This window comes from Stegostoma tigrinum, chromosome 9 (assembly GCF_030684315.1).
Source record: "Stegostoma tigrinum isolate sSteTig4 chromosome 9, sSteTig4.hap1, whole genome shotgun sequence".
Classification (NCBI taxonomy): Eukaryota; Metazoa; Chordata; class Chondrichthyes; order Orectolobiformes; family Stegostomatidae; genus Stegostoma; species Stegostoma tigrinum.
The window spans coordinates 3,250,774-3,275,547 of NC_081362.1; the positions used below are offsets into that span (position 1 = coordinate 3,250,774).

Sequence of the window (24,774 nt, forward strand, 5' to 3'; positions counted from 1 at the left end):
CTGATGATGGATATGGTCATTGACCAACAATTGTGTGGTGCACTTTTTATGGTTTTTCAGCCCAAGCCTGAATATTGCCCAGGTCTCAATGCGTTGGACTCATTCCTGTGCTATATTGTGCCACATGTTTATACTCCAGTGTACTTGCTTTTTATTTTGACTGCTTTGGACTTTTGAAACAGCCTTGGCCAATTAAAATATTTTGTCCATGGTTTTTGCCACCGCCATTTAACAATCGATTGGCAGGTTTTATAATTCTCTGTCTCTAAAAAGGACAACAGAATGTAAGACGTAAATCATGATTTCTATTGGGCTCATTTAATGTTTGTATTGTAATGTATGTATGTGACAAATGACCATGTTACAGTATATATAATGAATGTCAGGATCTTGTGTAATCATTTTCAGATTATCTCACTGTAAACCTGCAATAATTACACTACAAATGCCTTTGATGTTCTTCTATAAATATCACACTATTGTGAGTGACTGTGAGCTGCTAAGTTACTGTAGAAATTCAGTGAGTTCTTAACAGAACTCGATACTTCAAAACAGCATTCCAATTTCACTGCAGCTTCCAATGAGTTTCCTTTTCTCACTGTTCCTGACAACACAGAAATGTTCGAATCAACCAGTGATACAAGAGCTAAACATTAACAAGAAAATTGCTACTGACAGCAAAATGCAACTTTTCTTTATGCCCCCTCCAGATGTAGGGCTTTGGCTGAAAATCGCAATATTTATACCATTAGTTATATAAACTAAAGGTACAATGTGAATTACAAGTAGTAACACTGACAGAAAGGGGAGTCATTGTTCAATCCTGGGTTTCAGACGACACTCATAAATGAGTTGAGCTTCACTCTTATTGCTTCATTGGTGTCTGCTGTATCACACAATAGCTTTCATTTTATATCTTGCCAATCATTATTATGAATAATATAAAAAATGCGATGAACTTAACAATAAACACCTCAAACATCTGTTTCTATCCTTGATTGTAATTTTCAATGTTTTTTGAAAATTTTCCTTCAGAGTCCCACTCTCTGCAAGTTTGGTGATGTATTTAATATAAGTTTGCATCTGAGTCTGCAAATCTTCACATTTGATGATACATAACATATTTTGTTGAAACATAAGCTGTACTGAAATGTTACTGCAATGAACACTTTTATTCCTAACCCTATCATACCTTAATCAAAGATTAATATTTCACGTGTTAGAGGTTGAAGTTGAAATAAGATTTTTTGACTATCTATTTCTTTGGTTGTAGTTACATGAATTTGTTTTCTAAAATGAAAGATAAAAGTTTAATGGATTCAATTTTCTTCCAAAAGCAAGCATAAAATCTATTCAAAGATTCTAAGATTTCTTTAAATGCTGCAAGGTTAGAATTTTACTGTAATTATTTTTATTTTCACCTTATAACCAGGGAAATTAGTCTTTAATCATCAAACAAGACAATACAAAGTAATCCAAAATGTGTTTTGAGAACAGATTTTAATGCTGTATAGTATAAAGATGACCAAGCTTGGCATGGATTTCATTTTGACTTTTACAAGACTTGTTTTAAACATAACATCTTGTTAGTATTTTGCTCAGCAATTGCTTCATAGTCCAGACCTCCAGTCCAAAGAAAATATTCCAACAGTTTACGAAAGCCTAAATTCTTCTTATAAAGTAGAAAAGTGCGCTTTTCAACATTGAACATTGTGAGTTTTCATACTTATAAATGTCAGGGACAGCTGTAATACATGTTGGTTGATTGACAGCACAATTCCAGGAATGAAGTACACATTTTCAGCTTTTAATTGTTTGTGTTTATCTACCTTATTATCTTTTGACGTGCATTTGAAATGTTTTATGCAAGTAAGTTTGAGTGCAGAAATATTTGTAAATATGTATTCATGTTTACAAATGATTTGGATGACCTCAACTTGAATATGTTAACTTAAAACATTTAATGCTGGGATTCAATTAATTTGTGACAGTTTTAATTATTTTATTGAGTAAGAGAAAAATGAATATATTTGAGAGTAACATTCAACACGCGAATGTTGTATGCGTAAATTAATGTACTTTACTATATAAATATATTTGTACAACTGTTGATTGTGAAAAATTAGAATCTTTTCACTATTCTGAAATGAATCATTTTAACAAGATACAAATAACCAGACACCTAAAAGATTAAGTATATAATAACTCATGTGCATGCATTTGAAAACATCGGGCGTGTTTATACCGTGCAAATTCACACTTTGGTATAAATTCTTCTAAGTCTCTTTATTACTAACCCTAAAGGAGTTAAGTATCACTATCACTTTGGAGACACGAGCATATAATCTATTAAACATTCAACAGCCCAGTTACACTCCCAGGTTCTCGTTTTTCTTTCAGTGTAGATGTTGGAAGAGCTAAACAAAAACTTCTAAACAATTTATATTTCGGCGACTGGTTTAGATTTATTGTTAGAGATCACACAGGGTTCTAAACAAAAATCTTTACGATTATAATGCACAATGCAGAGCAAATAAACAGCGAAGGAGTTTCGCCGATTAGCGTATACTCGATTACCATTTGCACAGGATTTTACACTAACAGGTCCGTTTGGGGGAAAAAAACTGACGCTAGGAGCTTTTAACAAATGTTAAAAAGGGGTTGGGTGATTAGGTTACCTCACCGCAATAAATACCATTCCCGAGTACATGCAAAAGACAACTGTTCCACAAGAGAGACCCGTTTTTTTAAAAACAAAATCACTAATGTTGCATATGGTTTGGATGCGACGTTCAAACTTCTGTGGAAACGTCTCAGTGTGAGGCAGGGAGACAGCCGCCTGCACGTGAACAGCATGGATCGGGAGAAAAGTCTGAGAGAATACGATGCCTCCTGCAGAACTTGTTACTCACCCTTTGCAACTTGTACCCAAGGAGCCCCTTAGGACGAGTTTAACAAATATCCCACTGAAACAGATCGGCGGGCCGTGGCAAATCCCTGAAATAAATGCGAAATAAATGTTGCAGCTGCATATATAACGTCCGGCCATCGAAAAGCTCGCAAATACTTTTCGAAAAATGACATAACTTGGAAGAATTTTTAAATAAGTGCATGCCTTACAGAACCGAAACCGCGACCACGTAAATTAAACACGAGAGAGCGTGGAAGTAAAATGAACCAGTTTTACATTTGCCCTTTTATGAGAGGAGAGACTGGGAAAGTGGAAATAGAGAGTTAATTGTGAATATAACTGATTGACCTCAAATATCCCAAAGTATTTGTAAGGCAAAAGTATACGAGAAAGTGTTGGCAAACTACGGTGCTGTGCGAATTTCTTCCAGCAATTCAAACTCTGGTACTTTTAAATTAGCATCAATCACGGAAATATTGCTTAATTTAGACTCCCAATTATTCTTTGATCTACAATGCTTCAGAAATGCGTCAATTAATTAATTTAAAAGATTACAGATTAAAGCACCATTTACAATGAATCTCTGGCAGCGACACCTGTACAAAAACATGAAAAGTTTCGTAAACTCGCTAAAAGAACAGCAAGACGGGGTCCCGCGGATAACGAACGCCTTATTATATAGGGCCCAATATTTATAGTGACTGTTGAAACGTAATGATGACAGTTACTCTAAAATTTATGTAGGATAGATTATGTCTGATTGAGACCCTAATATATACTTCCAATTCAAGGACTGGACATTCTCTAAATTATGCATTTATAACAGCCAATGAATCGTAATATAGTTCATATGTGAAGACGAGGGATTTCCACTTAAATTACAAGAGGAAAGCATTGTTTTGATGTCGCTTTTGTTTAGTTTCTGCCGTTTGTACAATTTGACTTTCCAAACGCCACTGCCTCGATTCAAGTGTATATTTTCCATCTTAAAAATTGTACAGACCGTCTCTCATTGTGACATCGGTGATAACGGTCGACCTGTTTCTGCCCAAGTTTTAATATGTTGTCCGAAACGGCTGTTCCTACAGCCGCATATCTTGTGACTTTATACAGAGCGCCGGGGAGATTTACAGAGGGACCGTGTGACAGTTGCAGGGACACGGCCTATTCCTGTGAATTAACATGATCGCCCCCTCCCTTAACTCAGTCAGCAGTTGACGTGGGTTGCAAGTGGGGAACAGAATGTACGATTCGGTCATTTATGTTTTAATTGCAAAAAGTTCCATGCGTCGCGTGAGATTCTGTAAATACAAGATCTCTGTGTTTAACCCCAGATATTCAGTAAACTTTTCTTTTTAAAAAAATAAACTTGAGAAAGACGCTAAATTAAGCGTAACAATCCTAAATCGCCACCCCTCACCGTTTTGCTTATGCTGTAAAATATTTGCGTTAGTCGGGGTTTGCTGTTGCTGCGCCGATGGCCTGTAGACGGCGCCAGTGAGAAGGCACATTGAGACTGGCGTAAATCCCCAGTCAGTCCTCCCTGACCGTTTCTGAACAGGTCATTCTATAGAAATTCCCGCGGGTTCAAGTCCTTCTGGCGACATTCCCTCAAGCTTAAACTGGTCGTTCCATGGTACTTAACAAGCCCCGCTCAGTTTAATTCGTTGTGTTCGCAAGTTACTCACGGTTAATGAGGGAGGGTAAAATAACTGGGGGAGGTCGGGGCGGAGAAGTTGTCTGATGCGTTTCGTAAAAGGAGCTTTTTAAAAGAGAGAGAGAGAAAAAAATCAGCAATGCTCCCACAGTGAGACACAACAAGCGCATTGGGCTTTGCAAAATATTAACGTGTTACAGGGTAAAATATTGTTCTGCAGAGACTGTGATGACTTTTAATACGTTCAGCGTGTGCCACATTCTACAGAGATCTCTCAGTGCTGAAAATATTGCTTCATTAACTATCTTGCTCAGACAATCTCCCCTCACGTCTTGCGTTGCTTTTTAGCTTGTCTCCGTCCATTTACGTTTACTTCGAAATGAAGCAGGGAATTTCAATAACAAAAGTTCTCGCTGTGCTCACGGACGTATTATAAATATCATTCACGCCTCAATGTCACTTAATTACGTTCACAACTTTGCGAGGATAAATTCACCCAGGGCTAGCTAGCGCCTCGCAGCCAAAGGGGAGCTCAAACCGGATCCAAATGTAAACTGGCGTTTTCTTTTCTCTTATTATATAGTGGCCTTTCTCTCCCCTTTTGCTTTGATTCCTTGATTACGGAGTCTCGATTTATTTTATTGTTCTGAAACAAAAGCGTTTGGATTAATTTCCCTGTCTCTTCTCTCCCCCCTCGATGCTCACTGTGCAGGGAATCTATCTCGCTGCCGAGTTGCTGGAAGTATTTTTTGGCTAGGAGTGTGGAATTGTGCTAGCGCCTTGTTACCCAGGACGACCTCTGGATGACACAGGGAGTGGACAAGGCAGCCCACTGTTTCATAGAGGCATTTCACCTCTCCCCTACCCCCCACTCAATTCCCCCCCCCCCCCCGAACCCATCAATAAACATCTAGAGCACTCACTCGTCTCTCGAAAAAGCAACTCGCAAATAGACAAATAACGAGGGAAGGATCTTGCAAACAGCTCTCACATCCAAAACAAAATAGACTGTGGTGGGTTTGTGCCGTCATTTCGCGAGGCGTGTGATTGTCAATTTATTTAGAAGAGCATTTACGGTGAATCTAACTTTGTGGCGATGATTTTTTGATGGCTACGAGGGAGGGTACAATTAGGTCAGTGTTTTAAACTGATCAGGAAGAAAGCGATCCTTTATGGATTTGTACTTTGGCCATATATGTTAAAAAAAGGGTGAAATGTTTAAGAATTGGCCGATTATTCCTGAACTAATGACTTTGATCATCTTTACTCCTTCTGTAGCTGTCTCCCCCTTTCCTCCTAATGGTCAGATTCCTGCCACCCCCATCCCTCCCCAGCTCCCTTTTCCTGGATAGTCAGCAACAGCCTCAGATTGCAGATTGACCCCAGGGTGGAGAGAACCTGTGGTGGTACATCAAAGAGCAGAAGAACGGTGGGACGGAGAAGCGAGTGGACATCTGCCCTACTGTTCATTGCTCGGAGTCAAGGATGACTCCCCCAACCCCCAACCCCATTGCAGTTCGCCGTGTGGGGAGACAGGCAGCACACTGCATCTTAAAACAACAACTCAACCAACTCCCAGTATCCCGAAGATACAATTAGACAAGGAGAATAAAAACTCCTAATACTCAACTGTCCGCCTGTTTGGAACTCCAAACACCAAATGAAAACTCAGCATTTGGCGATGATTTTTATTTAGCACAGGCGATTCATAATTAAATTCCCAAACTGCCCATTCCCGAATTCATAGTTCTTCTTTTTCATCGCCTGGGTGATGACTTCCACCAAAGATCTTTTTGTTTTAGATTGTATGTGTTCTGAAGAGAAAGCGATTTTAAGAAAATAAAACGCTGTTTGCTATTCTACATTTAGGTCAACAAAAACAAGTTAAGTTTTAACGACCTAAACATACACAAACATAAAATACAAACATGTGCAAATAGGCAGTGATAGAATTGATAACGATACGACTATCTGCTAAATGCTGAAGACACGTTACGAATGGACATTAAAGACAAATTAAATATTGTACACATCTTAACTGAAGTCTCCGTGTTCAGAAGCTATGCTAGATCGGAAAGAGGTGCATTTAAACGTGCTCCTTAATTTCCTCTACTTTTCAGTTGTGGTTTAATTGGCTGGCCTCTGTTCCCGTGGTTGCAATTGTATAAATGGAGGAGTATTTTGAACAATGTGCACTCCGCGTTTCCAGCTCTCGGCGGCTTCTCTCCAAGTTACAGTTCGATTTTGACGATTAAAAAGACAGGAATGATTCTCCAATTAAAAGTTTGTGGACTGGTCTGGCAGATAATGTATAACAGAGATGGGACTTTGAAAATGACTTGAGTTAAAATTTTAGTCGCAGAATCTTTTATTTCGCCTTTTTAATAGGCTTCTCCTTTAATAAGAGCAGGTTTTTGTTTCGCCTACTCGGTCGGAGCAGATCGGAGCCCGTTCTGCTCCTCAAGTTCTGATCTTAATGACTGTTTACTGACTCTAAAAGCAAACGGTGTCCAAATGAGGCTTGGCTAAACAAAATCATATCGTTTAAATTTGGCCTGTAAAATTGGATATATACCAATATCTGGAGGAAGTGTTAGGAGACTGGTCACCATTCGAATGAGATTTGTAAATTTAAAATACAACGTTTTGAAATTTTTCATTCGCATTCAATTACTTTAAGTCTCCTTAAGAACCGCAAGAAAATAAAACAGTTTCTTACCTGAAACACTGGATTTTTAATGTGTGTATATATATACCTGTGGGTGCCCAGCTTGAGATCTGAAATCATTTTCCGATGTCTGAGAGGGTGTCCGTCGGAGCTGTGTCGTTGGCAGGAATCAGATTTTGATTCTGTGATTTTAGTTTTTAAAACAAATAGTGTCTTTTTCTGATTTTCTAACTCAAAAGTAGCCACGGCTAGATGTTTCAATGTCCCAGAGCGGATTGTTTACGGGCGAAACATTTAGAAGCTGAAAACAGAAAGGGAAATTAACCCTTGCAACTTGAAGCGAGGACTCTGGGTCTGATAAAGATATGTTATTGTATTTATGAGCGGGGTTTCCCCTCCTCCCTCCCAAAATAAGCAGCTTTTTGGACAAAGTCTAAAAGACATTTTAAGAAATTCAACGTGTAACACTTTCAAAGAACAATGAGAAGCCCTTTTTTAACATTAAGTTATTCTCATGGATTTAGTGAGGGGTCGGGGGAGGGATTTTACTCTGAAGACCCTGAGAGGGTTATTTTTTTTGGACAGTGTGAACCTGGTGGCACTCACTCACTGCTCCACTGTGGATCCACCTCCCCATGCATCAGGCTGAGCCAATCCGCTCGGAGAGCCGTGCAGCCTGCTCTAATTGATCACCTGGGCAGCCAATCAGAGCGGGGACTTCCCACGGCACGTTCTGATTGGGCGCTGGTTCCAGGTCCAGAGCCCACAGAGCTCCGGGCTGTCCCATTTTCCCGAGAAAACAGGGGAGCGGGAGAGTGAAAAACAATAAGCGACCACAACTTTATACAGCTTGGGGGTTCACCTTTTATAAAAAGTAACAGCTAACAACAGCAGGGCATGTGTTAAATTGTGAAATTCACTTTGACTTCCAGGAGTAATAATTCCTAATGGGAAGTGACAAAAGCGAGAAACGTGAACTAAGATCACAGATTTGAGCAAGTGAATTGAAGATGTTATTCTTTACAAAAATCTCAAGTCATCCCCATCATTGATCGAATGAGAATTCTGCAAAAATAAACCAGGGCGAATATTATAAGGTGTGGACAGTAAACAAAGTGTGATTACCGGGAGAATCTGGACAAACGTGAATGACAAAGGTGGAATTTGAAGTGAACTTAGTCTGGCCACATTCATTCAGCAAACACCACTGAATATAACATTTCATTCCTCGGCGTGGTTTAACTACACAAGGGTCCAGGCAGCAATCTCAGCCTGCACCCGCCGCTGGGAGAGATATTACCGCACGAAATGACAAAGTCAATGTTTTGGAATGTTTTTTTTCAAGCTGAGGAAGTTGCAAAAGGGACAGAGAGAGTGGAGAGAATGATAAGGAGTCACAATAATGACAAAGCAGCTTTGTCCCGGGCAGTCTGAAGAGTTCACCACAAAGTGTGCGCGCAATTGATACATTGTCTTCAATTGTCAACACAGAATCTAAGCCCGGCATTTGGAGGGGGCTGTTGTTGTGGGGTGGATTGTGAATGTAAAATGTGCAGCTTCTGGGCTTTGCGTGTTTGCGAGCCGTACCTGCCTCCTGTTAAGCTTTACATTTGCTGGAGCTGGCATCTCCCCCCCCTCTCCCTGTGCCTGTGCCACCCCTCCTGTGCGAGAGAGATGAGGTAGTCCAGTGCGCCTTGTGTAAGACGCGACCTGTTATGGCCACCACTGCTTCCGGGTTCTAGCATTCTCTCCCAAATCCACCTCTGCCCTTGCAACACGGGGGCAGCAGCAGCGGCGCCGGGCCCTTTTAAACAGCTCCAAACTCCGGAGAGAGTGAGATTGGTCTTCCCCACCCCACCAACCACCATCCAACAACCACCTCCACCACCCCCCTCTCCCTGGCCCCCCCTCCCCCCTCCCCACCTCCCTCCAGCTCCCCCCAGCCCCAGCACCGGTCTCTCCCAGGCGCTGGTGCTGCTTCATTTACACACGAGTAGAGGCGATCGAGAGAGCTGGAGCTCCTGCGGGGGAGATCTTGCTGCCGTTACCAAGGGTGCCCTCCATCTCCCCTCCCCAAATCCCATTCCACTTACTCCCCCCCCCCCCACAACCAACATCCGCCCCCCCTCCCCGCCCCACATACACCCAGTGGAAGTGCACGGCGGATAATTCATTCACAACCTTGACAGCGTTGGTGTGATTGACAGCTGGAGTGGCAGACAGCCATGAGGCTCAGCAGTTCGGTTTGAGGGGTGCTTTCTCTCTCTCTCTCTCTCTGGCTTGGAGGGTGGGGGGGGGCGTGGAGGGGGGGCGGTGTGTGTGTTGGGGGTGGCGGGCGACTTGGGGAGTGTGTGCTGGGGGGGGGGCTGGGGGGGAGGGAACGAGATATCCCTCTATCCTCCCAGGTGTTGCACTGGCTACGAGTAATATTTCCACATCGCTTCTTTCTCGGTTTGCAAGCCAGAAGATCAGCAGTATCTTTCCGGGAGGTGCATCCAAGTTAACCTGAAGACTTTTGTGGGGAGGGGGGGTGGGTGGGGAGGGAGGGGGGGAGTGTGTGTGTGTGTGTGTGAGAGAGAGAGAGAGAGAGAGAGACAGAGAGAGAGAGACTCACAGCGAAAGAGAGAGCTGGTCATCTGCATAAGGCACTTTGAGGGATCTTGATCTGGCTTTGGACTGTGTGTTTTTGCGTGGCACTGGCCTTTTCCAGACTCGAACAGAAGCTGCTACAGAGAGACCGAGGCCGATGGCGCAAAGGGTGAGTACTTTTTGAACTGGTCTGTCTTCTGGTACGAGTGCTAAACGCGACGCTTTTGTAGACAGCGCGGTACTTTCAGGTGCCTGTGAAAACTTTTTTCTTAAATTTTGTGTTTGTGCGGTTATATTTTCTCTCGCCTGTGTTCTGTCAGGAACTTTGTCGAATTGCAAATGTGCGCTTTGTGCCTGTAACTTTGTTGACGCACGGATTTCTTCCCCGTTTGCTTCATGGTGCTCTCTCTGTCTCTCTCTTTTTTGTGTGTGTTGGGCAGTATGACGAAATCTCACATTACGGGGGTATGGACGGAGTCGGAATGCCGACAACAATGTACGGTGACCCTCACGCCCCCAGGTCTCTCCAACCTGTACACCATCTAAACCACGGGCCATCGTTACACAGCCACCAATATCCGCACACTAACCACGCTAATACCATGCCCCCGAACATGGGCTCCTCGGTAAACGATGCATTGAAGAGAGATAAGGACTCGATTTACGGGTATGTTTTGACCATGAGTTGCTCAACGATATTCTGTGATCTGCGGCAGGGACGGTACACGTGACACGTTAGTTTTTTCATTGAAATTCTCAAACAAAATGACAAACACACGGAAACAGTAAAGCACCAAAGTTTCGCCTCGGCTTGTGATTGAAATTGACATTCTGTGGAAGCGGTCTTGGAGCGAGTTACATTTCATTCGCTATTGTAAATAACATGAGAACTCGGGAGCGCACGCATGATGTTGCCGGATGTTTTTTAATAAATATTATTTTCTAAAAAAAAAGAAAAATTGCCGTCCAAAATGGCTGCTTAAAAGGTTATTTCAGGGCCATTTCGCTCTTAAATTCTGGCTTGCTCGGTCGGGAGAGAGGATTGTTGAGATTTCATGTCGTTAGAAGCGACCGCGATGTTTTACCAGTGAGTACAGTACGTTTACGACCAGTAATTTATGTAGAGCCCGCAGTCAACAAGTAGATTTTAAAGAAGTTCAAACTGTAGCGGCTGTATCAATCAAAAGAGAATCTCCCTTTCGTTTGTGTGTGTGTGTGTGTTTTTGACATTCGCTCCTTTCTTGCAGACATCCGCTGTTCCCACTTCTAGCACTGATTTTTGAGAAATGTGAATTAGCAACTTGTACTCCTCGTGAACCGGGGGTAGCTGGTGGTGATGTCTGTTCGTCTGAATCTTTCAATGAAGACATTGCAGTTTTCGCAAAGCAGGTCAGAAATCACGTCATCGCCACCTTCAATCTTAAAAAACCTTGGTTTTAATTTTGAAAGTTGCAATAGTTTCAGTGACCGGACTCGGGTTTTCCTTGGTCTGCAGCAGAGTTTAGCACAAATTAACACAGAGCGCTTGTTGTGCCGATAAACCGAATTGAAAATGTTAATAGCAGCAAAATTGAAATGGTATCAAAATGTTTTTCAACGAATTGGGGTAATTGTATAAAGCGATCACAATCGGAGCATTTTATTTATGGATCACGTTGGTGCTACCAGTGAAAACGCAGTCAGTTTAATTGTGGATTTTTTTAATTTTTAACTTGTTTGAAAGAAGTTGTCATTGCCTTATAAAGTGTTCCTTTTGAAATTAAGTAATGTGCTATCTGTTGGGCTAATACTGAGGAGAGAGTTTCCTTGTCGCTAATGTGTGATGTTAAAGCAGATTTTTGGAAGTTTGCGAATCAAGTTGGATGTATCGACTGTGAAGAGCGGGAGCGGGGGGAGAAGTGACCATTTGTATTTCTCTTTTCACTCTAGGTCCGAGCAGAAAAACCTCTATTTTCCTCCAATCCTGAGCTGGATAATTTGGTAAGCCTGACCGCCTGTTCAGTAGAGGGAAGGCGCTGTAGAGAAACTCGTAAAAGCGTTTCCACTGAACCAAAGCAAATATATATTTATTGTGGCAAATTGTCAGGACTTCTTGGGAGATGGGTCGGCATCTACTGTCAGTTTAGCGTAGCCGCATATTTGGGGGAAAGCAATGAGAGAGAGAGAAAGGAGAGAAAAAAAAAACGATCGTTACAATCCGTTGCAAATCTGCGTTTTTTTTTGATTTTCTGATAGCAGTGACTGTCAGGAGCGATAACCATCACAATTCAGTTCCTGTATGGCTGTCACTCCAGTGAAGACGATGCGTGATTCTTATATTATATATTTCATTTAATTTTCGCTTTTTGGCCTGGGCAGTGAAATTTTGGGTCGTGGCGGCGGTGCGTTAAGGTTCGGAGTTCTGTTCTGTGTCCCAAGTTGCCTGGGGTGAACGGAGAGGGACGAGGGAAGGAAGATACAAGGGTTGGTGGGTGTGTGTGGGGAGGGGAGTGCGGGTTCTGGTGGCTGGGAGTAATCCGGCCCTAATGAATTTAAGGAGGCGCTCTAATTTTTAAAAAAATGCTAGGTCTTTTTGACTCCCTTCCCCTCGCCACCCCCTCCTCCACAACTGATTTCTTTCTACTTCTCTTTTAATATAAACGGTTGGAAAGAAGTTTACAGCATTTCTAGGCGGTCTCAAAGAAAGGGAAGTGTTTGCGTGCATTTGTCGGCCGAGTTCCATGCCTGTGCGGTTCACGTAGACTTGGCCTTGCTCTCAGTAGGCTGGAGAGAGCTGGGGGTGGGGGAGTGGGGCACGAGGAACGGTATGGGGGGGGGGAGGTTGGCGTGGGTTTAGGAGCAAACAGGAACGATTTTTGCCTATTTTTGCAGTCCCCCCAACTTCCAGCGCGCCTCCCACCTCTCTCCCAGACACACACCCGTACACATGTAAGAAATGCTAAAGATGCTGCCTTCGGGACTATTTGTAAAAAATGGGGAGCAGGCCCCCTCCCCCAGGCCCGTGCGTTTCCGGCTGCTAAGAGATGTTTACCTGTTTCCTTTCAGATGATTCAAGCCATACAAGTGTTAAGATTTCACCTTTTGGAGTTAGAGAAGGTAACTACCTCCTGTTCTGGTCCGTGGATGGTATTAGACGTTCGTACTCGGTGCGACCAGGATTTGCAATTACTGTCAAAGCCAATCCTGCCTCACATTTCTCTTGCTCTTTCATTACAATTCATTCCACTAAAACCCCTGACCACAAACGCCCCGCCGTTTTGTTCATTTTAATCTCGCTGTGGGATTTAATTTTGATCAGCTCCATTTTTAAAACAAAAACATAAATCCTCTTTCTCGCCCCCCCGCACCCTTCCCCCCATCGAGCCCACACGTTATAAATGATCTAAAATGTCAACAATCTGCCGAATCTGACTCTTTAGACGGGAAATCATAATATTTTGTCCTGGTAGTCTGCGAGGAATATTTTAATCAAATCTAAAAGACAAGTCGAGCTAGTATTTCTGAGGGGGGGGGGGTGGTGGTGGGGTGTGAAAGGAAGTGTGAGCATTTTAGTTTACCATGCCTGGAATCTCCCAAGACATATTTACTTGTTGAAGATCTGAGCAGTGTTTATCTGTGTCTCACTCGAATCCTACATATCCCCCTTTTTTCTCGGAATTGTTCAGAGTTTGTAATGAAATAACGAGACGAAATTAAACTGTTTACCTTAAATGTCATTCATGCGGGTCGGACATCTAATGGGCACAGCCCCGGGAGCAGGCAAATTTAACACGGGTGTTGAATGCGTTGTAGCTGTGAATCATCTTGTCACTGTCAATTTTGTACCGATATCTCTATTTTGTTGGTTATTCCAAATTCTTGATGCGTGTGTCTCTGGGGGGGGACATTCACAAGTGCTTCCAACTATTGGGAACCTCGCGTCACGCAGACCTGAGCTGGACTTGTCGCTTCTGCTTGAGTGTTATAATTTATTTTTTGCTTTTGAAAAAAATGTATTTTTTAGCGTATTGTACTTCATTATTTTCTCATCGTCGTCCAACTGTAGGTGCACGAATTATGTGACAATTTTTGCCACCGGTACATCAGCTGCTTGAAAGGAAAAATGCCCATTGACCTAGTTATTGATGAGAGAGAAGGCGGTTCCAAATCGGACAACGAGGAGATCACCAGGTCGTCGTCGGTTAATATCACAGATCAGGTACGGACAGAGTTCAGCAGTGCTTGGGGGAGCACGGAATACCTACTGTAGCTGTGTGCCTGCTGGTTATTCGCATATTGTCAAGAGCGCTTTGAATCTCAGTCAGAAAGAATATGACATTATGTATTGTTGCTTACAGAATGTATGGTAGTTTTTCTGTCGTGTGTATGTTCGTATGTGCGTGTTTGTGCGTGTGTCTGTCTGTGTGTGTGTCTGTGTGTGTCTGTGTGTGTGTCTGTGTGTGTGTGTGTGTGTGTGTGTGTGTGTGTGTGTGTGTGTGGACTGATGGTTGTAATGTTGACCCAGTTTATTTTTCTCACACCTTCTCGTGCTCGTTTTATATCTTGTTTCCTTCAGGACATTGCTGTAGACGAGGCTTCATTTTTAACAAACTAAATAATACAAGTGGTTGCCGCTGCTAAATGGTATTTGAGACGGTGGTGTTTGTAATATAAGGGTGTCCAGAGAGAGACAGAGAAAGGGTTGAATTTTGCCTTTCGCTTGGTTAAGACTGAAGCTAGCAACTCTGGTCGCTGTGGGGCCGATTCTGTCTGAACTTCGGCAGATAAAGCATTTTTCTCAGTTCCGCGTCTATCTCGCTGAACACTTTTAACTGAAAAACGAGGTGGAATTTGGCAATTGGTAATTTTCTTTTTGGATTTGCATTTTGTTAAATGAAGTGTAGACTCCTGGGGGTGGGGTGAGTGAGTTGTTCTCAGACTCTATCTGTAGCAGCGGCTCGGTTTAAAGATGAAGAAGGGAGGGCGGGAACGTGTCGCGCCGACGGCCGGCCAGAGCGCACTCGATTCGGGCAGACGCTGCAGAAAGGAGCCGGCGCCTTGGGAACGTGGTACTAGCTCCGTCCCGCCGCTTTGAGATTTGGGGAGGGTTTTGTTTTGGAGGAAAGGCAGTTGCTGAGGGTGTGAGGGGAGTGGGAGAATGGAGCGATCCTAGTGATCACAGGGAATCCCTGACATTTACTGCTCCCCCTTGGTGAACGGGACGAGAAACAGCGAGAGAGGAAGCTGGTTTCGCTGACCGCTCATTCTCGTTTGATTGCGGTCCCACACGGAGACAGTACCCTCTCGCCAGCATTTTTAAGCACAAACCCCTCTCCCCCATCCACCACCCCCCCCCCTCCGCCGCTCCCACATCGTGATATTTAGAAATACATTTACTCCTCTCACCCCAAGAACAACATGAGAGGGTCACAACATTTTTAAAAGCAACGGGTAAATTAGCAAGACGTGCAGAACCCATGGGGATTCCCAGCTCTCAAAATCTGATAAATCTGTTTTCTCTCTATCTCTGTGCTTGTCGTTTTAAAAAAGATCATGCAGATAAACTCCTCGATGTTCAGACTCTGAATAAGAATCTCATTCGCACACGTTTCCAAATTAAACCGGTTAAAATGCTGCACAGACGCAGGGCATTTGCGGGAAAAAGGGGATAGTTGTAGAGATAGCAGGAACTGCAGATGCTGGAAAATCTGTTGTAGATACCTAGGAGTGACAGAGCGCTGTCTGAGGAATTACATCGTAAGGTTATTGACAGGACTAGCACCTTATTTTTAATCGAGTGTGGAAACTTGTGGGGCAGCTGTAGTGGGAGAAACTGACCGCTTCAAGTGGGTATGGAGGGACTACCTGGAAAATACATCAGTTTCCTCACATTCCCCGAATCACAAGGAGATGGACAATATTCCTAAACGAGTGATTTCAGATCCAGTGTGGTTACTTGTGCATTATGTTCCACGGATTTGCGGGATTTTCTTTTGAAAAGGTGGTTCAAATTTTCCACCGAATTCCAAGTCTGAAGGAGCGTTTCATTCCCATGTTCAAATTAAAACTGGTTAAAATCCTGTACAGTGTATTTGCACACAGAATGTTATAGCCACGTACTGCTTGGGGGAACAGTAATTAACCCTCTAGTTTTAACCTAAGCGAGGATTCCTGCCCTTCCTACTCAGTGAACACTTCCTCAGGTTTTTGCTCTCGCTGTCCGCCAAAAGCAGAAATCAGGCTTATTTATATTTTGTGGCTTCGATTTCACGAATATTTGTGAAGAAAAGTTTACACAAAAAATACTGCTTACTTCGAGAGAGAAAAAAAACGTACTCTTCTCCGATCTTGTCTGTTTAAAACAAAACCCTATCGCTCTCTCCTTTCCATTAGGTTCTGATTGGTGATATTAGCGCTGTAGTTTCGCTAGATTATTCCATCTTCGATGTATTTCTAATATCTACCCTCTGGCAAAAATATAATCAAATGAACTGAACTGAAAACATCTTACAGCAATGTCAGAAGAAAAAGGAAATGTAATTTGTTTGAAGCCTACACATTTTTACTCCTGTGCTTGGCTGTGGCACCCAGTTATTGTCGCAGTTTGGGGTTTGCTCTGTAACCTTGTTCAGGCTGGGATTTCTTGGGGGATTGGGAGGCGGGGGTGGTGGTGAGGGAGAGGAGGTTGGTGTTGTTATAGACTCCGGACTCATCCCTTCCTCCAAAGTCTAACACAATCTGCGGCCACTCCACAATGGGGTTGACCCAGTTTCAGGCCTCAACACTGAACATTTAGCAAAAAAACACTTGGCTCGTTAAGAATTGTCTGGAAAGAGTAGTTGGAAAAAGCAGAGAGAGCTCTGCCTGAGGCCAGCGTTGGTGTAGAAGCGGTACCGTCCCTGGACGGGGCGTGAGGACTCAGTTGCTGAGCTCCTGTTGCAATTACTCCTGTCCAGGATGGAAAGCGGACTGCCTGCTGGCCAGATTTTCATTCCTCTTTCCCAAACGATGCCACTGAGCGAGGAGACGCTTTGAAGAACGCTCTCCATAGTTTTGTTCCCTCTCTCAGGTATTGACCGGCAGCTCTGTTCATCATTCGCTGTTTTCTACGTTGTAGAGACGGCTAGAAACCAGCTGACATTGCACTCCCACACACCGCTGCGCCTTGCCCACAGAGTGCCCGTGCCAACCTCATTCATTGGGAGTCTCACCGATCCCATTGCTACACTATTGGCACCATCACATGACTCTCACCATGCCCATTCTGACACTGACCGTCGCCGTCACATGACTCTACTGGCACTGTCACATGACTCTTACCATGCCCATTGTTACACTGACTGGCACTGTCACATGATCCTCACCGTTCCCATTGTTACACTATTGGCACCATCACATGACTCTCACCATGCCCATTCTGACACTGACCGTCGCCGTCACATGACTCTACTGGCACTGTCACATGACTCTCACCATGCCCATTGTTACACTGACTGGCACTGTCACATGATCCTCACCGTTCCCATTGTTACACTATTGGCACCATCACATGACTCTCACCATGCCCATTCTGACACTGACCGTCGCCGTCACATGACTCTACTGGCACTGTCACATGACCCCCACCATGCCCATTGTTACACCACCTGGCACTGTCATGTGCCCGGGACCAGCCGCATGAGACTGGCGTGCTGTGCCCTGAGCAATTCCCCCGGGGCCGTTTCTGACTCCAGCGCCTGCTCGCACTTGCCCCGGGCTTGTCGCAGTTCCCCCACGTCCTGCCACCATGTCCGTAGAAACTAGCTCCTGTTGGAGACAGACTGTCTTCTCTCGAACCTTGCTGCCTTTGTACAAGTGGCGCGGTGTGAATGTGTCCTGGAAAAGCCGGTGCTTTGTGTGAGACATAACCTGCTAAGATAGCTCTCGTTTCCGACTGAGAAAACTGTCCCAACACAAGCCAGTTGGATCTATTGAAGTAGGTGTTAACCAGATAAAAGATGCTCTAATTATGAACATCACTTTGCGATTTTGTACACAAATTGGATTTACATATTCTTCGGAGAATGGAAAATGCAATCCAGTAACTCCAATTATACGAAGCGTAAGAATAAAACCCATGCGGCACAATTAGTAAATGGTTGCTATTTGTGAATTTCTGGGTCCTGATACAGCAGGCATGCTGGACATGTGATGTTATAGAGAGGGTGGTGACCGATTTCAATGATCATGACCTAAAAAGTACGTGGAATTTTGCAATTTACTGTTCATTATTGGGAAGGGAATAGATAACAGATTCTGTCTAAAGTATCTTACATAATGGAATGTTGGAAAGCTGGGTATAATTTCAGGAATGAAGAGCATTCTAATAGAGTCACGTACCTTTTGAAACAAAGTTTGTTTTGCGCTGGGTGTGCCACTAACTTTACTGATATATATGATTTAAAATAGTAATTGAGGATTTAATTTTAAAAAAGTAGCAATTTCAAGAATTAATCTAAGCACTAAAATATCGTAAATCTCTCCCTTTAATTTCTTGTGAATTAAAGTCAGTGCTTTGACCAGCCTCTGTTCAAGGACAGTTTCACATCACCTGTTTTGGCCCAGTTAGTATTTGTTTCATCGGGATTTACAGAATAAGTGTGAATTTGTAGTTTCTGGAGTTCATGTAAAACCCCCAAGCCTAATTCCTACTGTACAAAAATAAAAATCAGAAGTTGCCAAATTTAGAACAGTCCTTGTGTGTTTCAAAGGAAAACATAAAATAATCCTCATAAAAGAAAGCTCATGTTGATAACAAATAATTCCAAACAGTACTTGGCTCTGGTGTTGTGTTCAAATATTGTTCCAATTTTAAGTGTCTTCTGAATGGACGTGTGTTTTTTTGTGTTATCTTTATTATGCATTTTTTGATTGCCTTGTCTCAGTTTTATTTTGTATAATTTAGTTAAACCATATTGCAAAAAACGCTGTCAAATATCTCATCTAGAAACTTTGCTCGTAATAGTTTGTAGAAGAGCAGAGATCTCATTAAATTTCTGTATTTCTCTTGCTCTCCACTTTTTTACTTTGATACAAGGCTAATTGTGAAATTAATGCACATTCCTCAAACAATCAAAACCTATGTTTCTACACTGAATTAAAAGTTACACCAATTGTTTGCAATATTGTTATCTGTTGCTCTGTCTTTAGATTCTTTGCCCTGTGAATGTGTCTGGAGTTTGTATAGATGACCATAACAGAACTATTAATCTTTTAATTACAAATAGATCTTTAATTACTGTGCTGTTCTGGAATTTTGCTCTAAATGTCATGTGACTTTTGATAACTTGTTTGACAGGTGAAGCTAAAAGGTATTGTAGTGTATCAAATAGTAAATATCAGTGAATTGAATTTATAGATTGCAATAATTTTATTGGCACATCAAGACGTATTGTGGCTTGTGACTGTTTAAAACTGTTACTCGAGCTTATATATGTGTTTTAGGAGGGAGGCAGGTTGGATCTCTTGTGATTGGACCTGGGTGTATAAGTCACAAAGGTGTTATATCTGGTTGTTTCATTGTTTGACGTGGTACTAGTCTATTTGTGGTACAGTTAATTCATGCTGACTGCTATAAGCTTGAAATAAAAATGTTTATGAATGAAGTATATTCTGGATCTAACTTGTACTTTGTATCATCGAAAACCAAATTTGTATACAGTAATTTAGTTGGCAAATGATGGAATCATATTCTCTCGATACGGGATATGTCAGCAACCTTGCCCCCTTATTAGTGATGTGCTTGATTACAATCGCACAATGTTGTAAAGCTGTTTACGAATTTCTGGGATGGGTGTTTCTCAGTTTAATCGAGACTTTCATATTTGTTTCTATGGAGTTGTGACAAAAGATTAGAGGGTGCAGTTCCTAATGGAAGCTCTATTTTTTGTAAAAATATTTAAGCTAGTAATTTTACAACACTGAAAAACTGACCCATTGGATTAACCATTAGTATTTAGTTTGGTGCAAAACGTTTTTGTCTAGTCATTCTGTATTTGTGCACGTATGTGTCACTTTGTAACAGTAAAGCTGGCCCACATTTTTTCATCACATTTCAATATTGATTTTTTTTTAGCCGATGTATTTTGTACATTTGCTCTTTGTTGTAATCAGATCATATTCTGAGTTAATGCACATAACTAATTTACTCATGGGATTTTAGATTTTGTTGGATGGACCAACATTTATTGCCCATTCCTAATTGCCCTAGAGAATGTGGTGGTGAGCTGCCCTCTTGAACTACTGCAGTCTGTGTGGTGCATGTATCCTCACAGTGGTGTTGGGAAGGGAGCTTAAGGACTTTGACCCAATGATAGAGCAATACAATATGTTTTCAAATCAGGATGTTGTGGCTTGAGAGGGTTTTTAAGGCAGTGGTGTTCCCATGTATTTGCTGGACTTGGTCTTTAAGTTGATAGGAAATGGTGAGTTTTTCTTTTAGGTGCTGTCAAAGATGATTTGGTGAATTGCAGCAGTACATTCTTGTAAATGGGACATGCAGTTCAAGATTTACAGTGAGCGAATGTTTAAGGTGGTGGATGAGATGCTAGTTAAACAGTTTCCTTTATCCTGGATGGTGCCAAACCTCTTGAGTGTTGTTGGAGCTATACATATCCAGGCAGTTGGATCGTATTCCATTCTGACTTGTGCCATCTTAGCAGTAGATTTCGAGGAGTCAGGAGGTGAGTTGCTCACTGCAGAATTCCCAGCTTCTGATCTGCTTATGTTGTCACAGCATTTGTGTGTTTTGTCTGTTTGGTATCTGGTTAATGGTAACATCCAGGATGTTGATGGTAGTTGATTTACTGATGGTAATGCCACTGAACGACAAAGAGAAGCTGTAGGATGTTATGGTGTCCAGGTCTTCAGTATTGCAGCTGGGATGTTTTCAGGGTCCATAACTTTTGTTCTATGTTGTGTGCACTAACATGACTTGACTTGGAGTGAATTGAATTAGCTGAAGCCTGGTATCCTTGGCGGCAGGGACTTCAGGAGTAGTATAAGGTGGATGGATTTTCCATATACTTCCTCTTTTATTTAAAATCTCTGAGTGTTGGGAACAAAATGGAAACATTTCAATTAAACATTTTTGAAATGAAGTGTGTACTTTGAAGTAGTTAATACGGCAATGTGAAATGTTCTTTTCTGTAATTTGCAGTTGGCTGTGTTCTAAATTGCAAGTATTTTGCTGTCACTACCACAGATGTGTTCAGTCTGTACTGCATGAGTAGGTTAAAGCTCAGTCTACAGTTACTCTTTAATAATCTTTCCAGCATTATTACTTTGTGACAGCTTGTGGAAGATAAACAATGTTTTAAAATTAAAAAAGCTAACTATTCAAATAAATGTACTGATGTTAAATAAAAGTTTGCTTTACCAATCTTTTTCAAGTAAACATTTTACGTTAACATTACTATTCAATTTTCGATTTAGTCTAAAATCTAATCAGGGAGCAAAATACAACAAATAAACATTCTGACAATACCGTTCTTAGATGTTGTTCTCCCCCAATTTGCATAATTTTGCCTTTAATTTTGTGTTTATTTATTGCAAATGAAATAACATAACAACATCACATAAATTTTGCCTTGTAACTAGCCTCGCAGTTCTCTATGTGGCACTGTGTTGAATGATATATATGATATTATCAAGCAAATATTTATTTTTTTGTCATATTTTCATTGCGGGCTATGGATGTTCTACTTGTCATAACTCACTATCAGGAAATTATATTAGTTTAGAAGAGTCTATGGTCTATGCTACAATTTTTGTGCAGTCTATGAAAGGGAGCAGTCCAAATGGGATAAAGAGTTTTCTTTCTCATTTCAGATATTCTTTAATTTTAAACTGACAATGCAGACCTGTAGTTTACTAAATGAAAACTATTGATACAAAATCTCAATCTCTTTAGCTTGTGTTTTATTTTTCTTTCAATGCATTTGTTATCTGTTGGATCACTGATGCTGTCTTGTACATGAGAGTACTCGCTTTTAAAGGTTCACATTTTATCTCCATATGGTTTGCAACAATCTGGAATCTTAAAATACCAAACATGGGTTGAAAATTTTACCAAATACTTCCAGAAGATGTTCTTTTAGTGAGTTGAAATGGAAAAGGAATGAAAGCCTTCTACATTTATTCATATAAGCAAAATTTTTTAATAACCAATCTCCTGACTTCTACCTCTTCCAGCAGAGAAGTGATATTGAGGGACAAAGCATAGTTTTTAAATAGGTTTTAAATTCTATTGTGGAACATCAATTGTTTTATTTCTGAATGAAAAGTAAAATAGCAAAACACTTGAAGTGTAATTACTTAAAAAGTATTGCATTACACTTTATAGAATTTATTGTCTGAAGCATTGTCCAGAAAATCAAGTTTTGCTCAACATTTCTACATTTTGTCACACACTGTGGAAGGTTGCAAACAGCACAATACTTTTCATGGTACACTGATCACATCTGGTTATTATCAGGTACATGTTGAAAATACTGAGCGATAATTAAAATAACAGAAAGAGAGAAAACAATTTATGTTGTATATGTAAAGCTTACATAGCAGCATATGACAAGAAAAATAGCTTGAGGCTGCCTTTTGGAAAGTAATCTGCTCTAGAGAGCACACCATCCTAGAATAAAGCTTTCACTAGGTCTAAAAGGGCCTGCTTCCATCAACCTAAAACTCCATTCTTAATATTCTGCTTTAATCCAAAACCATGTTCCAGAGCTTGTGCTAAGTTTGTCTAATTTTGGTAACAAAAATACAAATACATGTCATTCTAATATTTCAACCGACTCCAGGCATAGCGGCTGGTTAAAATCATAGTAACCTTTATGGCTAAACAACATCCCATTAGAATCATTCCTACCAGCCTCTTGCTAGTTAAAGATGTAAATCAATGGGGTTGTAGGTTGTCCCTATCTGCACTATGTACCTCAAGGTGACATAATTTCCCAACAGTGAGCAAACACTGTCCTCAGTACTTTTTCTTTAACTCTTAGGCTTCAAAGGGTTGCTTTCATTTGGCAGGAATTTGGGTTTAGCTTCGGTTTAGCTTCTGTTTAGCAGCAGTGAACAATGCACAAATTAAAATGGTTATGAATGAGTGATGTTGCCATAATGAACAGTGAATTTGTGTTTTAACCACGTTGGTGGTAGATGTGAATTCTGCTGCACAGTTAAAGTTGGGCAGGAAACAGGAACTGCACAGTTGTATAGACCTTATTTGTACAGACTGAAGTTAAAGTGGAGGGCGGATTTATTTATAGAGAACAGTTGTTTAAAATGAGTTCTGTGCGTTCACTGTAACAATTGTATTATAAAAAATTGCGTACGGAGGTTTGTTTCAACTGTTTTCTGTCGGCTTTCTTGTTACATTGTAAAAAAAGTTTGGCTGGGCATGGTCACCATAATTTGTTTGCTGAGGTACAGCAATCCATGTTATAAATTATTTCATTCACTTCTAATTTATGACAGAATTGCATTTTTTTAAAATTTTCAAGCTTTACTTATTTTGACTTTGGTAAATGAGGGTATGAAAATGATGAAGTTTTATCAGAACAAGCTAACACACCACTTTCTTCATGACTGTATATGAAAGTGATGGGTCTTTTAAAATGCTGCTCTAAAAGACTTTAATCACAAAATAAACACATCATATCTTCAAGGGGAAGCCTATTACCTGTGATTATTTATCAGCTTACAAAAGCAATTAAATTAACTTGAGACACATTTTTACTTATGTCTGGCCTAACAAGAGATCAAGAGAGTGACATGCCAATTTTAATGAGTCTCAATCAGAATATTTGATCCTTAATTTGACTCAAAACAGAACTGCTCAGCTATTAAAATTATGACTTGGCATTTACACTTTGTTAGCTCATAACAAGCTTGTTAAGTGTAGCATTAAGATTATGATTTATACTAATCCCCTAGCCTTGGGAAATTACAAGATTTCTATGACACATAGTGTGTGGCAAATTATGTAGCAAGAAAAATGGAAATTGAGGGAAATTTTAGAAAATACTTTATTGAAGAGCCCATTTTTGTTTTATCAATTAAAATACAGTAACAGCTACAGCATTGCCATTACCATACCAGCTACCATTAACGTAAATGGTATTATAATAACCATTTTTTCTTTCATTAAATTATGATACTTTCCAAGCATAAGAACAGTTAGTCATCTAATTTTGCAAAATTTTATTTTGTTCTCTTTTAGTTTGTAGAATCATTGGCTAATGGGGAATTTGGTTAGCAGAATCTTTAGGCAGAAAACAATTAATGATGACAGACAGGCACAGCCTGTGCAATATGACATGTATCAATGTGTAAATGCAGAAATCAAATCTGGTTATATACAGTAAACACAATATGCCTCTGGTTACTGGACAGATTTGTGAATTAGCTGCTGATGATTCACAGGGTGTGGGTGTTATTTTAAGCTTCATATAATAAACCTTCATCGAGTCATGTGATATGAAACTGCATTTATTATTCTAGTCAAAGCACATTACCTTTTGGTTAATGGAACTTTAGTAGGAGGTCCAAGTGTGCACAGTACATGAAATCTTATTATGTTACCTGATTTTGGTATCAGTGTCATTGGATGACAAGGTCTTAAGTTTTTATTTGCAACATATGTATGTTTCACATTAATAACCTGATACAGTTCAGTTCAGTTCAAACAAATACAACTATGTCTGCTGTGTGAGACCCAATTTCTGTGACCTTGACTGTCTCCCTTGCCAACTCCTGATCATTCAGCTACCTGTCCCTGTCTTAAAGCTCAATGACCTTGTTACTGGCTCCATTTGCATGAAATGTGTTCCCATCACTTTCAAACCTGGCAGCAGTAATTTACTGCAGAAACAGCCTGTTCAGGTTGAGTATGCTGAGCAATTCTATTCCTTGTTCCTACATGTCCAATTC

The 24,774-nt window shown here is 41.1% G+C and overlaps 1 protein-coding gene and 1 long non-coding RNA gene across 6 annotated transcripts in view; one reads left to right on the top strand and one right to left on the bottom strand.

Moving 5' to 3' along the window:
• Positions 1-1,483: 1,483 nt before the first annotated feature.
• LOC125455107 (uncharacterized) lies at positions 1,484-7,891 on the bottom strand. Of its 4 annotated transcripts, none has more exons than XR_007248145.1 (4): positions 7,843-7,891; positions 7,288-7,537; positions 4,332-4,673; positions 1,484-2,997 (listed from the first exon to the last, which is right to left on the bottom strand). It is a non-coding gene; the product is annotated as an uncharacterized LOC125455107 (long non-coding RNA). The 4 variants fall into 4 exon arrangements; XR_009446118.1 differs by lacking the exon at positions 7,843-7,891 and adding an exon at positions 6,199-6,382 and having other exon boundaries at positions 7,288-7,836; XR_007248146.2 differs by lacking the exon at positions 7,843-7,891 and adding an exon at positions 5,492-6,382 and having other exon boundaries at positions 7,288-7,836.
• Positions 7,892-9,582: 1,691 nt separating this feature from the next.
• Positions 9,583-24,774, top strand: part of meis1a (Meis homeobox 1 a) — a 222,024-nt gene continuing 206,832 nt past the window's right edge. For both annotated transcript variants that reach the window (XM_048536129.2, XM_059648314.1), the window contains exons 1-6: positions 9,583-9,994; positions 10,266-10,492; positions 11,073-11,214; positions 11,755-11,805; positions 12,871-12,921; positions 13,871-14,023. In XM_048536129.2, the coding sequence (XP_048392086.1) occupies positions 9,983-9,994; positions 10,266-10,492; positions 11,073-11,214; positions 11,755-11,805; positions 12,871-12,921; positions 13,871-14,023 (636 nt within the window). In that variant the 5' untranslated portion in view covers positions 9,583-9,982. The remainder of the gene's footprint in view (positions 9,995-10,265; positions 10,493-11,072; positions 11,215-11,754; positions 11,806-12,870; positions 12,922-13,870; positions 14,024-24,774) is intronic.